Here is an 18,173-nt window from a genome sequence, read left to right on the forward strand (position 1 = left end):
AAACCCCTTTTCTAAAACCCTCTCTGTCAAACCTGCCATGGGAGTGCAGCTCCACGGTTCTGGAGCTTCTCTCCTCTTCCTTTTTCTTCATCTCTCTTCCTCTTTCCACCCTTTATCTCCTTGCGCACGCCTCCTTTGAGGCCTTTATCCTGCTAGATTTTCCACTAGCCTTTATCCTGCTAGATTTTCGGCTAGCCTTTATTTCGACATATTGCTATAGCATCGTTAGCAGATTTCCCACAACCGGATCGGATTGGTGTGCCTCCTCCTGCTCATGGCCGTGGATCCATCGGTATCTTGAATTTTTTAGATCTTATGTTTTTCAACTTAGATCTATTAACTTCATGAGGCCTCTCCACCACACGCTCCACACTATCGGATTCCCAACTCTTTCCCCTTCAAACCACCATCAACTGCTTCGTCACCCGGCTCTCGCGCGCCGGAGCGTGCAGCTCACACGCTAAATCCAGATGTTGTGCGAGCTGATTCTCCTTATTACCCGCCGCCTGTGCCAATCTTCAGTAGTGGTTTTCCACCTCTGATGCTTTGTGATAAGTTTATTCTTTCTGTTTTTCCTTTCCTGTACCCCCTTCTTTTTTCTTTTTCTTTTTTCCTTCTAGGTTCTAGTCTCTCTTGGAGACCCATTCACTGGACATTTTGTTCTAATATTTATAGTGTCAATTCTCTTTCATATCCAGGTCAATGCCCGCCCAGCCCTCTCAAAGGGGTTGTTTTGGACCGCGTTGAATGCCTCTGCACGGGTCATGCCCCTATTCACCATTGATTTGGTCTCTAATCTGCATTGTGCGGACCAAGCCTTGACTTTGTTCAAGGTAGATATGACTTGAACTTTTTTAGTTCCTCTGGAACTGAAAATTCACTATTCTCTAATTGGTTAACATCTTACCTCTCACTTTGGCACTAATTTTTCAAATTTGGGTTTATTGTTGGGGACCCCACCCCTCTGCTTTAATGTTTGTAAGTCTTCTTGTTGAATGAAATTCGCACTTATGAAATATATATATATATATATATATATGTGTGTGTGTGTGTGTGTGTGTGTGTGTGTGTGTGTGTGTGTGTGTGTGTGTGTGGAACACATGTACCAAGTAACAAAGGCATAAGGCATAAGGTATCCGATTCCTTCAGGTGCTGGACTTGGAGTGGCTACAAAACAATTCCTCAAAATTATATTATAATTCACAAAATCACACTTGAATAAAAGCATTTAGAGTGGAAAAACATACATCTTCAAAGAGGTATAAATACTAATTTTTGTTTTTCTTGTTCGGCCTAACCAATCAAATGATACTTCACTTGAAAAACAAGCACAAATTGGCATTCTTCAATCAAGAGAATTTACAAGTTCGTACAACGAATAGAAAAGATAATGTAGAGGCTTGTCTCTTGTGGAGATCACTTTGACTTGAATAAGATAGAGGCAAATGATATGCTTTTTCTTCTTTTCTTCTTCTTCTTCTTCTCCTCCTTCTTCTTCTTCTTCTTTCTTTTTTTTTTTTTTTTTTTTTGACAAATTGGGAATAAGGGGAAGAGGATAAATCTTCACAACTAGGTTGAGAGAGCAAGATATTTTCAGTCGAGAACCCAAGCTGAATCCAACACATCTCACCAAAAGGGCCTAGCTCTTAGTGAGATGAAGGAGCTTATGTGAGACAACTCACTCACACTTTTTTCTTTTTTCTTTTGACAGATTGGAAATAAGGGGAATGGGATAAATCCACACAACCAGGTTGAGAGAGCAAGAAGTTTTTAGTCGAGAACACAAGCGGAATCCAACACATTTCACCAAAATGGCCTAGCTCTTAGTGAGAGGAATGAGCTTATATTCTCAGCCTACGGGCATTGTTCAACCGGTGTGAGACAAACTCACTCACACTTTTTTATTTTTTCTTTTGATAAATTGGGAATAAGGAGAAGGGGATAAATCAACACAACTAGGTTGAGAGAGCAAGAGATTTTCAATGTACACTATTTGACGTAACAATAAAATTTGTTATTAAATTAAAATTTTAATAATAATTTTTACTACCACATTAAAGAGTCTGTATTTAAAAGTATCCACTTAAAAGTGTATGCACCATTTTCTTTTTAAAATATAAGTAGGCTCTTTGAACTCGGATGAGAACTTTTTGTTCATGTCCTAAACAAGTGGGCCATGCATCTACAGTTGTTCGAAGACCTACCTGAAGCACCCAGGCCTATACTCCCCTCTCATTTATGTTCGAATTTCCAAAAATTCAGTCAAGAATTCTAATCCCTTGGAGGGATTGTCTATCCCATTTTCTTCGGCTCTTAGGGTACGTTTGGTACGCAAAATAGCTTTATTATATATTCTAACACTTGAAATAGTCATTCACATAAAAGAATGACTATTCTTTTCTACCTTCTTAAATTTTTAATAAAAATTATTCATTTTTCTAATAGAAAAGTCATTTTGCGTGCCAAATATAATCTTAATTATTTAAGTTCTAACTTCGAAGCAAGACAAGGTAAAAGCACTAGCAGCATATTCCCTTAAACTTTTTCCAATTTATGGAACTAAACCACTTTTTTATTTCATATTTAAATGCATTCCACAGTAGCTTCCATTATCCTTTCTTTATATCACTTAAATATTCTTTAATTAAATGCTAAGAGAAATCATTTAAAAATTGTTTCAAATAAATGTTACAGGAACGAGAGAAGAAGGATAAAGTTTTTTATACAAGGGAACCATTTTTGTTTCCTTAGATGTAGGGTACAACTTTTAATTTCCTTGATGTTTCATTAATTTATGGAACAACAAGGGAATCTTATTCAAATGGTTTTTTAGGAGTTTTCCCTTCATGTAGAGAAGAAAATGAAATTTAAGAAATCTGATGCTAGTGCTCTAATGGGCACAGACGTGAATCAGGCCGTCAGGGACTGAAGGCCATATCCATTGTGTTGTAAAAGATAAATAAATAAAAATTTACATGCATGTTAGGGTGAAAATGCAGGTAGATAATAACCGAATACATCTGCTATCCATACCTAACCGCAATCTGTTATCCACACATGCGGATGCGGTTAGTAAAAATTAATATCCATATATGCGGATGCGGATAACGTTTTTAGGAAATGCGAATGCAATTATTAATCGCATCCGCATTCCTTTTATATATATATATATATTAAATTCACCAAAACGACATTTTTTTTAAATTTAGTAAGTTTATACCTTTAGGTTATGTTAGGTTTTTTTCACTATTGACTCAAAGTCATACCTCATTACATTTATTTATTTATTTATTTTTATTTTCTTTGGTAATCCAAATCTAAATTATTCTATAAGACAATAACTTTTTGTGACTGATAATCGCAAATTATGTAACAAGTTAAATATTAATTTATGTAAGTTTGCATATAGTAATAACTAATAACTGCATTATTTAATCTTGCATATAGATTTAGATAGTAATCCAAAATGCTCATTACTTCATATGCGGATAACAGATAATAACGGCATTTAATAACCGTACAGATGCGGCTGGTAATCATATAATGCGGATGCATATATTTAAAAGTGATAACCGTATTTTGCAAATGCGGATTTTGCTAATAACCGCATCCGCTTTCACCCCTAATGCATGTACTACACCTCTTTATGGGTTGGGCTGAACATGTTCAGACCAAGATTGATTAAAGAGAAAAAAAAAAAAAAAAAAAAAAAAAAAAAAAAAAAAAAAAAAAAAAAAAAAAAATTGTGTAGACCTTGTCTAGTTCTGCCTAGACATTAGGCATAACCTTTGGGCTGGAACTTGACCGTTTTGGTATCTTTGAAAAGGCTCGACATACTTTTTTTAAAAAAAAAACGCTAAAAATTATATTTTTATCTTATAATTATTTTGTAATGCTGATATAGTAGTCCTATATAATTCTTGAATCAGTCATTATTTAAAAATAAAAATAAATAAATAAATAAGATCCTAAAAACAGAGAGAGAGAGAGAGAGAGAGAGAGAGAGAGAGAGAGAGCATAATTTTGTAGAACTAAATATATGTGGAACACAAAAGAAAAACCCAAGAACACTCTAGAACCCCTCTTCTGAAACCCTCTCCGTCAAACCTGCCATGGGAGAGCAACTCCACGCTTCCAGAGCTTCTCTCCCACTCCTTTTTCTTCCTCTCTCTTCATCTTTCTACCCTTTATCTCCTTGCGCACGCCTCCTTTGAGGCCTTTATCCTGCTAGATTTTCCACTAGCATTTATTCTGCTAGATTTTCGGCTAGCCTTTATTCAAACATATTGCTATAGCATCATCGACAGATTTCCCACAGCCAAATCGGACTAGTGTGCCTCCTCCCGCTCATGGCCGTGGATCCACCGGTATCTTGAAGTTTTTAGATCTTATGTTTTTCAACTTAGATCTATTAACTTCAGGAGGCCTCTCTACCACACGCTCCACATCATCGGATTCCCGGCTCTTTCCTCTTCAACCCATAGTCAGCCGCTTCGTTGCCCGGCACTCACGCGCTGGAGCGTGCACCCCACACACCAGATCAGGATGTCGTGCGAGCTGATTCTTCCTGTTACCCGCCACCTGTGCCGATCTTCTGTAGTGGTTTTCCACCTCCGATGCTTTGTGATAAGTTTATGCTTTCTGTTTTTCCTTTCCTATACTTTTTTTTTTTCTTTTTTTTTTTCTAGGTTCTGGTCATTCTTGGAGACCCATTCACTGGACATTTTGTTCTGATATTTGTGGTGCCAGTTCTCTTTCATATCCAAATCAGTGCCCGCCTAGCCCTCTCAAAGGGGTTGTTTTGGACCGCGTTGAAGGCCTCTACACAGGTCATGCCCTTGTTCACCATTGATTTGGTCTCTAATCCGCCTTGTGCGGACCAAGCCTTGGCTTTGTTCAAGGTAGATAAGACTGGAACTTTTTTAGTTCTCCTGAAATTGAAAACTCACCATTCCCTCCTTGGTTACCATCTTACCTCTCACTTTGGCACTAGTTTTTCAAATTTGGATTTATTGTTGGGGACCCCACCCCTCTCCTTTAATGTTTTGTAGTCTTCTTGTTGAATGAAATTCGTACTTACAAAAAAAAATAAATAAAAAATAAAAATATATATATATATATACGTGGAACACATGTACGAAGTAACGAAGGTATAAGGCATAAGGTATCCGATTCCTTGAGGTGCTGGAGTGGCTACAAAACAATTCCTCAAAATTATATTATAATTCACAAAATCACACTTGAATAAAAGCATTTAGAGTGGAAAAACATACATCTTCAAAGAGGTATATATATATATATATATTGATCAACAAAGTCTGGGCAAAGATCTAGTGTGAGCTGCAGGATCAATGGCCAGGACATTATGCCTAACCAACTTCAACATCTGACCCTTCATCTCCCTACACACTTGCTCCAACTCTACCACCCTCCATTTCATCCGCTCTAGATTTAGCGTCATATCTTGGTTCTCTTCCGGCAAACTCTCTGCGCAGCCAATGCCGTTGAACAGGACCATTCGGGAACTGCCTGCTGTGGTCGGACTCCCATAAACCAACTCCTTTCTCGGTCGTATTTTCGACTGTTGGGATATGAGCGCCTGAACGGCGATCCCTGGAGGGATTCTAGGCTTCTTTGCCAGCTCTTTACACATCTCAAGGCTCAGCTTCTCGTAGTTAAGGCATCCACACAGTCTTGATCGTTCCTCAGACGAGAGGCTCGGGTGAGACTGATCAGTACGTATACATACATCCACAAAACGTACATATGATCAGTTGAGAAAGAGAGAGTTTAATTAATCTAGAAAACAAATATAAACATTGTGGGGTCACGGGGACGGAGCCAGAAACTCATATGGACAGAAGTCAAGGGCTAAAAAAAAGTATTGGCTAAGTTAATTTTGAGGGTGGCTGGCAGGCCGTCCCTAGGGTCATGACTTATGAGAAATAAAAACCAGTTTTTAAGAGTGAGTTATACTCAAAATTTGTATAATTTGGTGTCGGATCGGCAAATCGCCGTGTGGAGTGTACGTGGACAACGGACTACACAGGGATATATATTACGTGTTACCTATTTTGTTTCTTTGAGTAATGACAATCCAATATTTTGTCGATAGCGGCAGCAAGTGTGGACAACTACGGACTACACAGGGCTTCAAGTGAAAAGAAATGAAAAGAAAGGTAGACAAATAAGAACATGCCAAAACATATGGACCATTAATTATATGAATACTACTGTCGATTCCCGATACAGTCCCCATTTCCTTCCCTTATCTCCTCTCTCTCTCTCTCTCTCTCTCTCTCACATTCTTTACCCCATTACTGCCGGTGGATTGGGTAGGGAAGCTCAGATATCCCAAGAAAAAAAATACCATTTGTTTTGGCACACATTTTGAGAACAGGAGAAAATTTAGTAGGGTTGAGGGTATGGATGTTGCATATAAAAGATTTGACAACTATCGCAAGTCCAACAGTGAAATGTACCAATTACAACCTTTTCTGAACTGGAATGAGTTGCAGAGTGTGTTATTAGGCAGATAAGAAGACAAAATATCAGACACAGAATCCTTACCAAAACGATTCTTTCACCTATAAACCAAAAAAAAAAAAAAAAAAACAAATCTTCAAAATGACTCTTGCGCATCCAAAAGGGTTTTGTCCTATGTATTATTTTTGTCTTTGTTTCAATTCTCTGTAGTTTCCTTTTTCACCCTAATGTGTTCAATTATATGGCAATGATGGGTAAGTTAAAAAAAGAAAATAGAAAAAGAAAAAGAAAAAAAGGGTATGCAACATTCACCTCAATATAGGTATCAATGGCTCTGTAGACTCCATCGAAGCAGTCTCTTGCAGAATCTGGCAAACTCTCTGCTACTCCAAGAAACTTAGAGATCTTAAGGTTTTGATCAGGGGATATCTCACCCAAATACTTGTCGATCAATCTACCAACTTTCTTCATCTTGCATATAGACATTTCATCATTACTAACAAATATCTTAATCAATCTTAAAACTAGATTAACATCATAAACACCCCTGTCATTCCCAGAGACCAGCAAGTCATCTAGTGTCGCTTTGTCAAGCATACTTCCAATCAATTTCTCCAACCCATCTCTGTAATCTTTCGTCAGACCAAAACCAGAGACGACCCTTAAAACCCAAAGCAGGCTTCTGCAAGAAAATGCTTTTCTTCCCACCATAATAACACCATGAATAGCTGTATCTGCAAGAGAACTATACTCAAACCTTGAGTCTGCATTATTATTAGCTTTTTTTTGAGCCGCAGTTTTCAGGTAATGAAGGAGAAATTTTGTGAGTAATAAACTGTTGTTATCAGTCCCATAAGCCCCCAGACTCTGAATGACTTTTTCAATGATCTTTGGGGGTAAAATGGCCAAATCATCAAACCACCATGCTCTGCTTGAGGATGATGGCTTGATTGAATCAGGGGTGGCTTTGAATGAGGAGGAGAATCTAAAAGAAGTAGTTTCAGGAGAAGATGAAGATGAAGAAGACGAAGTGATGAAGTTTGTATCTGAATTTTGAGCAATCCTTGATAACAGTGCAAATATGAGCTTTTGCACAAGACCAGATGAATCAGCATGTGTAAAGAATGAACCACAGCTGTTCAAGCCTACAAGTATATCACTCCACGGCCAGTAAAGCATTCCCTCTAGAAAGGAATCTGTTTGCTGCAAGAGATTGCAGGATGAAACCTTTTCAGTCATGCCAAGAAAGACTGCACAACAGTGGAGAAGGAACACGTTTGAAATTGTGATTGAGATTCTGCCATTGTTGTAACAGAATCTAGAAACCAGCTCGAACCCGTTTGCGCCTCCCGGGAAGTCGAGGATTTCGATACCCGATTTGTTGATCTGGCTTTTTTTCTTTTCTTGGTTGATGATTTTCTTCAACTTCCCTGAATATGTTGATAGAATCTTCTGCAGAAGTGAAATATATGGAGACTTCAAACAGATGGGATAGAATTCCAATAGAAAGAATCAACCAATAGAGATAGAGCTTTTTGCAGTACCTCATTCAGAAAAAATGTCTGTTCACCGTTGATGTGGATTGGCAGATTACAGAGCTCTGGCATGGCTGCTTTGCATTGAATGAAACCAAGAAAACTATGTTCCTATCACGTCACGGACTGAGGAATGCTTCAAGTAAATGTTGTGGGAGAGGAGAAAGAAAAGAAGATGTTTTTATATGCTGCCTCTAGAGAGCATAAAGAGCAATGCATTCAATTATTTAATGTACTTACAAAGAAAAGAAAAGAAAAGAAAAGAAAATTATTTAATGTAACAAATCAGACAGCTGACCCTTGTCCACAAAATCATAGCCATGTGAGGATTAGAAAAGGATCATTGCCAATGCTTGCTCTAAGCAGCATAATTGTTTCTATATTTTTTTAACCTTTTTGAGTCACAGGTGGTTTGGTACAAATAATAATTTTTGTTTTTCTTGTTCGGCCTAACCAATCAAATGATACTTCACTTGAAAAACAAGCACAAATTGGCATTCTTCAATCAAGAGAATTTACAAGTTGGTACAACGAATAGAAAAGATAATGTAGAGGCTTGTCTCTTGTGGAGACACAGTTCTGCTAGTCAAGAAGCGTTGCTTTCATAATATTTGTTTAGATTGTTGTTCCTTGCGTCACATATGCAGCTTAGGTTCCCGGTTAGCTTTGGACTTTCATGGAAGCTGAACTCTTCGGACATGTGAAGAAGGGGGTTGGCTTTGGACATGTGAAGAAGGGGGACCACATATACATGTATATATATATATATAGAGAGAGAGAGAGAGAGAGAGAGAGAGAGAGATCTCCCATAGCACTGGTTTACAATTCTTTTACAACTTACTAAATACATGTTAGCACTTGATTGTAGTAATGTTAGACCAAAATAATAATAATAATACTCTCCAATTACATGCTGATACATGTCAACAAGTCGTAAAAAAAATTCAGTTGCGAGAAATTAAAGAAAGAGTTGGCAAATAAAAATTCAGTTGCGAGAAATTAAAGAAAGAGTTGGCAAATACACATAGTAGACTCTGATAGACTGATAGGCCTATCGGCATTACACGCTTAAGCCCCCGCAAACAAAGGGTTATCTTTAAAAGAAGAACCATACAAAATGCATATTGTGGTGAAACCAAAATCTGAAAAAATAATATATGTATATATATAAAATCTTTCTTGTGACTGCATACTTTAATCCTGTCAAAAATGACTAAAGTCACACCGTAAAATGTAGATCTGGCCCGGTCGGATGACTAAGATCTACGGTCCAATGACCACCGTGGAGAGAAACGTAATTAGACATCAACCTTCATGGCCATTCACAAAAGGAAGCTTCGAATCATCATTCAATTCTTTTATCAGTTGCAGGTGTATTTAGTATTTGTTGGATCCCAAAAACTCCCTAGAGTCGGTCAATCATCCCAAAAGGGGTAACAAAATCTCTGAATTTAATCAGAAAGCAACATCATAGGGAGGGAGGGGGATAAACCCTACCATAAATATTTTTATTTTTGATTTCATGCACTATAACTATAAGCACTATCAAGACGATGAAGCTATTCATAGTGTACTAGCAAGTATTATTCATGAAAAGAAAATAATCACAATTATCCCAACATGCCTCCAATTGACTGCTGGATCAGGATGCACAGAAACACTGGTCAAGACAAATACCCATTTACAATAAACGCCATTTTGAGAATGTTAATAGTAGAAAAATGATTTTTTAAGGTGATTTAAGTCATCTTGGCATAATGATATTCATAATTCCACGTCAAGTTGACATCCAAATACTTACTACCTAAAGGGATATGGACAACAAGTTCACATGACACCACGGATCATTGTTTTTAATGAAGTTCCAAAAACTGGAAACGAGAGAGTCTCAGATTTTTAGCATACCAGCTAAAAATGCCATGTAAAACGGAGTTCAACTCCAATGCCATTCTTCCCAGCAAGGAAGCAAAAAGACTACTATCTCAAGCCAGTGACACGACCAAAACAATGCTCAAAAGTCAGAGAAGCTGCTGCAATTCTCAATGGCGGTGCCTGTTCCGGTCCCGATCACGGTCCCTGTCCCTGTCCCTGTCCCGGCCATATTCTCTATCTCTGTCATTATCATAGTCCCGCTCCCGATCTTTTGCATTATCTCTCTCTCTACTTCGACTCCGACGCCGGTCCCTGCCATCTCGTTCTCTGTGCTTGCTACTCTCCCTATCATCCCGATCCCTTCCTCTGTCTCTGCTTCTCTCTTGCCTATCTCTTTCCATCACGCCTGCAACAATTTTTGTACAAAAAAAGTACATGTTGAACAACACATGAATGACAAATATTCATAATGTTTCGGTACTAACAGCAATATTTTTACAATAACAGAATGATTCCATGACGTGCGGAAATCCTATAGATATTTGAGCTATTAAGAATGCACCAAGCTACATTTAACAGCATAGAAATACAAGCAAAACTACTCTTACAAAAGTGCTTATCTAAAACAAGTGATTGCTGATCATGTGTTGAACCTTTACAACATTAGCAGTGTGCCAGCCTGTTTAATCTATCAAAGCAATGATAAGTAAGGAATTTCAAAAAGGAAAAGAAGATTATATCAGCTCAACAAAATGCATTTCTAATACCAATGTTTCTCTACAAGCCTTTCAAACAACCAAAACCAACCTGGTAAAGACAAAATATTACTAAAAACTCTCAGAGATGAGGTAGGGAACTAAGACCTCATAGCAGAAGAGGGGGAAGGGGAGTATTTGGCCCATGCTACCATTTTATTAATAAACAGTTATATAAAAATAAAAAAGATTAAACAAATGATGCTCGCCAATATATTGCATATTTGACATGAACAAACAGCTGAAAGAGGCCCATAAACCAGAATGGCAATGTCGGCCAAATTTCCACAAATCAGCTTGAGCAAACTTTTGCAAACAAATAGCATTTGATTGAATAAATAAGTACTACGGAAAAAAGAAAAGATAATACTCGTATGCTTCAAGTCTAAGAAAAATTCCAATAATTTTTGGTCATTACAAGAAACAGACATCATTACTTGCCATGAGGCAGCATCATATAAGCCTCAAAATATAGCATTGATGTAACTTCAAAATATAAAAAGACCCTTTAAGACTGCAAATAATAAAATTTACACTGGGCATCAAAATACCTTAACCACAACAAATTAAAATCCCACCTGCATTTGGAGCGATGGTTACAAATAGCTACGTTATAGATTAACATATCATCAATATACTAGCCATTTTTCACTTTCTTACAAGTAACAACCATGTGTTTTTGTTTTTCTAATTTTTTTTTTTTTGAAACTCATTTGCATGTAATTGTTGTGCACGACTGCAACTTGATGTTCACCAAACAGATACGAATTGAAGCTTTGTGAGGCCATCTCGCACTGACTAGGGATGGTACTCAGACACATACTATGCCACCCATAATGGTGAACAATCAACACCTTTCTCGATCCTGAAAATTCTAAATTTCACAAAAAAAAAAAAAAAAAAAAAAAAGCAAAATTTTAACCTGCATTCAGTAAATTTGTACTTGTAGTTGCCAGCTTGACAAGGGAAACTAAAATAAATGTAGCACTTCTAGTTTCTTCTTTTGATAAGTTAAAAGTTTGCACTTCATTGTTTCAGCTGATGTCAATATTTTTTCAATGAGAATATTTCAGTATTTCTGCCAAAATCCTTAACCATATCTATCAGATAAAGGATTCTCAGTTACCATTTCTGTGGATTAAATCACACAATATGAACCCATAACGAGCTGGCTGATGAACCTGGACAGCCTATTCTAGAGGAGCCATAACGGGCTGGCTGATGAACCTGGATGGCCTATTCTAGAGGAGCCCAATCTGTTTGGTTTTCTATCAACTCAAATTGCCTTGTAGGGCATCGCATGCAAAAAAAAAAAATGTCTTCTAATATGGACACTTGTCATTTAATCTCAAAGAATGCACTAAAGAGAATCAGTTGTGCTTAAAAATGTAAGATATACCTAGTTCCTCAACCTCCCATCCAGCACGCCCAGAACCTGGTAGCGCTCGTCCGGCTTCAGCTTGCTGCGCTTTAGCACGGAACTTTTTCTTCAGATTACCAAACTCGTCATACAACTCACCGTCATCCTGAGATTAGAAGAGAATGAATGTCAAACCAGAATAAAATAGGCAACTTCATGTAATACGGGAACAAATTAATCTTACATCTTCGGCCTCCCGCCGACGTCGCTTAATTTCTGCCAATTCTTCTTCATCAAGTTCTTTGTAACCTCCCCCACGTCCTCCTCTGTTTAACCAAGGTTAAATTGTGATACAGATACAAGCCAAAAAAACCAACAAATAAAATAATCAATTCCAATTGCTCGGTAATCATACGCCGCTTACCTTGCATAACAGAGTAGAAATCTATAGCTCCAATGATTTGCTATGTTACACATACAATGCGCTAACGTAGGTTTTATTCTATTGCTAGATAATTACACCCAACTCATTGAATTTCAAGCGCATAACATTTCTTTTCTATTTCATCCCATGTTTTCATTTTCTTTCTCTTTTGTTTTTAAATAAATTCCATCACATGTTCACGTTAATAACAATGAGAGGGCGCAACGCAACTTTCTCTTCTGGTCTCTTGATGCATTGCAAGAGTTGCTCCAGTTTATCTTAATAGGTTTCAGTTCTTGATTGGCACCTAACAAATACATAAATCCAAATAACCATCAATCCATACCTCACACCACCCTCACTGGTACCAGGTTTATTTGTGTTGCAAATATTGCATTTTGTGCGCTTTGCCCAGTTGATATTACCACACCTGACCAATAAAAGCAAAGAGCATAAGCAACAAGAATAATGATAGACTCATTTCAGCACATGACATGAGCATTAACTGATAGTAATGATAATATTTCTCCAACATTCATAATAGATTGAAGTTGCAACTAAAACAATCTAAGAGAACTTTCCAATCAATATAGCTTAGTGCCTACAATTAGACATTGCTATATCCAATAGAAATACATATATGCACATCATGTGCTATGGCAGTTAGTGATGGCTTTTTCCTTTTTCTTGATGGTAGTTAGTGATGGCTTTACTAGTAACCAAAACCTTCAGATGTTATGGAAAATAATCATGTGCAGGCTAACCGTGATGGACAACCACTAGGACAGACATCCAGTAATAGGTAAGGGGACTAATTTTGGGTCAAGCATAGTGTAGAGTTACACAATGTAACACCTCAATCCTACATTGAGAAGATGAATAACCCACATAGAATGAGTAAATTATAAAGGCACTCATGGGTACTAAGTCCCACATTGGTTCCTTACTATTTGAGGTTGGACTTTATAAGTAATTCTAAGAAACTTTAAATTGACTAGTCCTTTTATGTTGATATCATAGAAGTGACTAGCGCTTTCTCTGTATTGTTACAAATGGTATCAGAACCTAGTAACGCTATGCGGTACTGAAGCACTGCACGGCATGACCTAGACGAGGACGTCAGAGATTTAAGTGGGGAAGATAGTAACACTTCATTCCCACATTGAGAAGATGAATAACCCACATAAAGTAGATAGATTATAAAGGCATTCATTGGTGTTAAATCCAATATTGGTTCCTTACTATATGAGACTGGACTCTATAAGTGATCGTAAGGAGCTCCAAATTGACTAGTCATTATGGGGTTATAGCAAAAGCCCAACAGAGCTTGTCTTCACCTTTCTGTCCCAATCTAAGGGAGTACGATAATTTAAAAAAACGAAGGGAAAACATCATCCACCCAGTCATGGGCCTCTTTGATAAAGCTTACGTTCTACTGATGAGAGCTACTAGAAAGCTCCAAATGATCTATTACGGAAGCATCCTTAACACGAGCAATACCATGTAAATCTGAAAAGGCTTCCTTTAGGGCCTAATCCCCACACTAGAGGTCATGCCAAAATCTAATCTTGGAGTTATCTCCCACCTCAAATCTCAAATGACTTGAAAACTCCCCCCAACTCTTCCTAATATTTTTCTATAACCCCACCCCATATGACCCATGAAACTCATTAGAACACCACCCATCCCACAAGCTGCCATATTTAGAATCCATTACGACTCCCCATAAAGCCTCTCTCATGCATATAGAGCCAAATCCACTTCCCCAAAAGAGTACTATTGAACAAGAAGTTTCGAACCTCCCAACCCTCCCTCAAAAACATTAGAGAACAAACATTAGACCGGTTTACCGAGTCAAATTTGAACTCTTCACCTTGCCAACCCCACAAGAAATCTCATTGTAACTTCTTTATACGATTGGCAACACCAACAGAGAAAGAGAAAAGAAAAATGAAATACATAGGCAAATTGGAACACAGCTGAACTTTGACAAAGATTAGACCAGTCAATTCAATAGGACACACCCTTCTGACTCCTCTTCAAGCAATATGCATGTAAATCAATCTTGACAAACAATCATCCTAAATCTCAGCTCCATTCCGATTCTAAACCACTCTTTTCCTGAAACTAAAACTCATCAAGCCAAGAGGTTTGTGCTCTTCGGTTAATTAGTGTAATCTCTACAAGATACTACCATGTAGCTTTAAATGTGGATGGACTGCAAAATTACCTAAAAAGATAAACCATAAAATGATTATTGAAAGATCAGGATGGCAAAAAGCATTCAAAAAATTGCATGAAAACATAAAGAAATCAGAAAAAAACAACTTTAATTTAAAAATATATGGGCTTACATTGGACAAGGCCAATCATTTGGACCAAATAGTCCACCAGTAGCAGCACCAACTACACGGCTCTGCCCCCCTGAGTCAGGGCCACCACGTCCCCTGCCACTTCCACCAGCCCCTGCTCCACCACCAGAGGCACCAGCAGGTCGAGCACTTCCACAGCGGTTGCACACACCACGAAATGCAAAATTTACATTTGTACAACTACTGCAACAATATAATATCAACAGTCATTTGCACAACAATCATAGGAAAATGAAAATGGTGAAAAGAAGAGCAAGAAAGAGCTGCTCACCAATCTCACATCACAGACCTTGTATTCGGACACAACCAATCCCCCTCTTGTTGCCATGCTTTTCCTGAAGCATCACCCCGACCTCTTCCTCTTCCACCACCCCCATTTATATTCCAAGCATTTTCCTCTGATCCACCAAAATCACCAGCATCACCAGCATCACCAGCATCACTCGGATCTCCCCCTGAGTTATATGTGTGGTCATCTTTGTTTTTTGACTCAGCTAAATGAACTCCAATGATATGACCATGAAAATCCTTGTTGTTAAACCACTCAATAGCAGCTAATGCAGCATGTGGATCTTCATATGTTACTGTGGCATCTCCTTTTGGCTCGTTTGTCACTTTGTCTCGGTATAACCATATCTTTGGACGACCTGTTCGCTTGTCTTTCTGTGGAGTACGGAGCAACAATAAAAACAAAGGTGCACAACAACTGCGCTTCTTATATACATAAAGAAATTATATCATTGATGGTAAAACAGGAACCAGGTGCAGTTCTATACAACACCAGGTCAGACTCCATACCTTCAGTAACCCTATGGTGCCAAAATGTTCAGCCAACATATTTTCATCAGTTCCATAGGGCAAGTCGCATATATACACAGATCCATTTGAAGGGGCTCCTTTTCCTGAATAGCTTGCCATTGTGCTCCAATTTCATGAAGTTAAAGTAAATAGAACAACCACCAAACTCTATAAAAAGACATAATGGCGTAGCTGAGATAAGTTGTTCAAAGAAATTACAATAGCAGAAATATATCAGCAGAAAAGGAAATTCACTTCTGATTGGAACTAAAAAGGCATTGGTCATAATTTTTTGTTGACAAGTAATTGGGCCCAAGGGGAAGGGGAAGGGGAAAAAAACATTGGTCATAATTAGAAGCCCAAGAACCAATGAACAAAAAAAAAAGCTTTATATAACACACAATTGCAAGCAGCAAACACTATTCAGACTCATAAGATGGCAATTAAAACCACTATTTTTTTATTTTATTTTTTTAAGAATTTATCACATCTGCCAATCCACTTTTGTGTCTTATTCATGTCCATGCTTCAATCAAATTTCTTTAGTTATTTCTAATGTAGATACTACAGCAGAACAAAACAGTTTTTTTTTTTCTCTCTAGAGCGTCAAACATGCATCTAATGGGCCTCGTAAACCCACAAACTTACTCTCCATCCCATTCTTGTGAAGGGAAGAAGTTTCATGTAAGCTACTAAGCTAGAGATTGGAAGCATAAAACACAGTTAAAAAAACTGCAAGATAGACAAAGGTATTTAGAAAGTAATCTTACACTTATATTTTAGTTTTTACACGAACTAATGTAGAAGTTAATCTCTTTAGATTTCAAAAAATAAAAATAAAAAACTTCACTGAAAAGTATAGCCGATTTAAAGCACAAAGCCGCTGCAGCATTCAAAAATCCAAGATTACAACTAAATGAGACAAGTAGATGATATGGATGACAAATACGCTAAGAATAACGACTTTTTGAGAAGTAAAGCGATTGCAGACATATTTCTAGCTCTTAGAAACGTGGAGAGTTTTAGTGGCCATAAAGAAGGTTAAATTTGTGGTTTATTGGTCACCACGTATTACGTATAACAATGAATTCTAATTTTAGGTAAGAAATATTCTGAAAATCTGTAGTACGAGTGCATCAACTAAGCCTTTCCAAGTGACCTTATTTTATAAGATTCTTTTATCAAATTTTGTGCAACAGATTCAATTAAAAATGCATATGGTGCATTTAGTACTACTAAAAGAAGTTCCAAAAGAAAATAATATCCCATTTACAATTCTTTCTGCAACCATATCTACAATAATATGATATTTTTCAGCTATCTATCACTTGATACATTGGCTTTTTTCTCTTTAAAATGTTGTGACATAAATGTAAGTAACAATTCAAACAAAGCATAAATTAACTTCAAAACAGCACCTACAAACCAAATCTAAGAATCCAACCACATACATAGACCAATCACACTAATGTTTTTGGTAAAATCAGTCAGATTTACAGGATAACGTCCCAAAGACAAAAAATAAAATAAAATAAGATGGGATAAAAAAATAATTTCTATTCTTAACGGCATAAAAAATAACGTAAAATCAAGAATTTCAATTTCATAATGCATGTGTATATATTAATTGAAATCTTAGAATATTTAGGCTAGAATCAATTATAAAATGAGAAAAAGAAGTTAATATTGGCTACGAAAACTAATCTCGGTGCTAATCTCAGTACTTCCGAACAAAATTTCAAAGAGGGGAATATGGTGGAAGCTAATTGTGAACCTAAGATTCCACGTTATTCATGGCATGATACGAGTACTGGCATGAGATCTGGGCACGAGAAGATAAAGATGAAGAAGAAGAAAAATAGAAGAACGACCTCCGCTGAGGATGCATTCCTTGAGACTCTTGGCCCGTCGCGATTCGCTTCAGAGGTTCAGCTTCAAATCCACGGGTGCGAAAGCAGAGAAGACGAACCGAGGAATTGGGGAAACCAGATTCAGGGGCAGGAGCGAACAAGGGTTAGGCCCGTTAGGGGCTTTTGTTTGGACGGAAGTAAACAACATAGATGAACGGCACCGTTTCGACATTGAAGTTAATTCGCGGCTGCGACCATTTCTATAATTTAGTTTTCTCTCTTTTTTTATTATTATTTTTAATAAATAAATAAATATATATATAAGTTGGAAGTAAGGAAACATGGAAGTAAAGCTATACTCTCCAAAAAGAACACATTTGGACAAAATAATTTTCTTGAAAATCAATTTTTTGTAAAGTGCATTGTTAAAAAAATAAATAAATAATATTAAAACTGAAATATTTTGATAGAGATACATGTTTGATTTGGGTGCTCTAAAAATTGTTAAAAAAACAGAAAATTTGCCACGTTGGCACGTTCATATTTCCATAAGGAAAATGAAAATAAAACATGCAAACTCACAAAACATACATTCCAAGTTTCGTATTTATTTGCATAACTTAGGGCATTTTGGGTACAGTTTTATTTTTTATTTTTAAAACGTGTTTGGTTCAGATTTTAAATTTAGGGTTCGTTTGAATGTGTAATTTTTTTATATTAT

The 18,173-nt window shown here is 37.1% G+C and overlaps 2 protein-coding genes across 2 annotated transcripts; both read right to left on the reverse strand.

Annotated features, from left to right (window-relative positions):
* Positions 1-5,182: 5,182 nt before the first annotated feature.
* On the reverse strand, positions 5,183-8,212 carry LOC133870938 (BTB/POZ domain-containing protein At3g19850). Its single transcript, XM_062308233.1, has 3 exons — positions 8,031-8,212; positions 6,799-7,938; positions 5,183-5,728 (listed from the first exon to the last, which is right to left on the reverse strand). The coding sequence occupies exons 1-3, from the start codon at positions 8,091-8,093 to the stop codon at positions 5,309-5,311; spliced, it is 1,623 nt and encodes a 540-aa protein (XP_062164217.1). The 5' UTR covers positions 8,094-8,212; the 3' UTR covers positions 5,183-5,308.
* Positions 8,213-9,581: 1,369 nt separating this feature from the next.
* On the reverse strand, positions 9,582-17,643 carry LOC133870943 (transcription initiation factor TFIID subunit 15). Its single transcript, XM_062308245.1, has 8 exons — positions 17,474-17,643; positions 15,603-15,770; positions 15,094-15,467; positions 14,787-14,987; positions 12,779-12,862; positions 12,253-12,334; positions 12,048-12,174; positions 9,582-10,299 (listed from the first exon to the last, which is right to left on the reverse strand). The coding sequence occupies exons 2-8, from the start codon at positions 15,720-15,722 to the stop codon at positions 10,061-10,063; spliced, it is 1,227 nt and encodes a 408-aa protein (XP_062164229.1). The 5' UTR covers positions 15,723-15,770; positions 17,474-17,643; the 3' UTR covers positions 9,582-10,060.
* Positions 17,644-18,173: the final 530 nt, after the last annotated feature.

Source organism: Alnus glutinosa, chromosome 1, assembly GCF_958979055.1.
Source record: "Alnus glutinosa chromosome 1, dhAlnGlut1.1, whole genome shotgun sequence".
Taxonomy (NCBI): domain Eukaryota; kingdom Viridiplantae; phylum Streptophyta; class Magnoliopsida; order Fagales; family Betulaceae; genus Alnus; species Alnus glutinosa.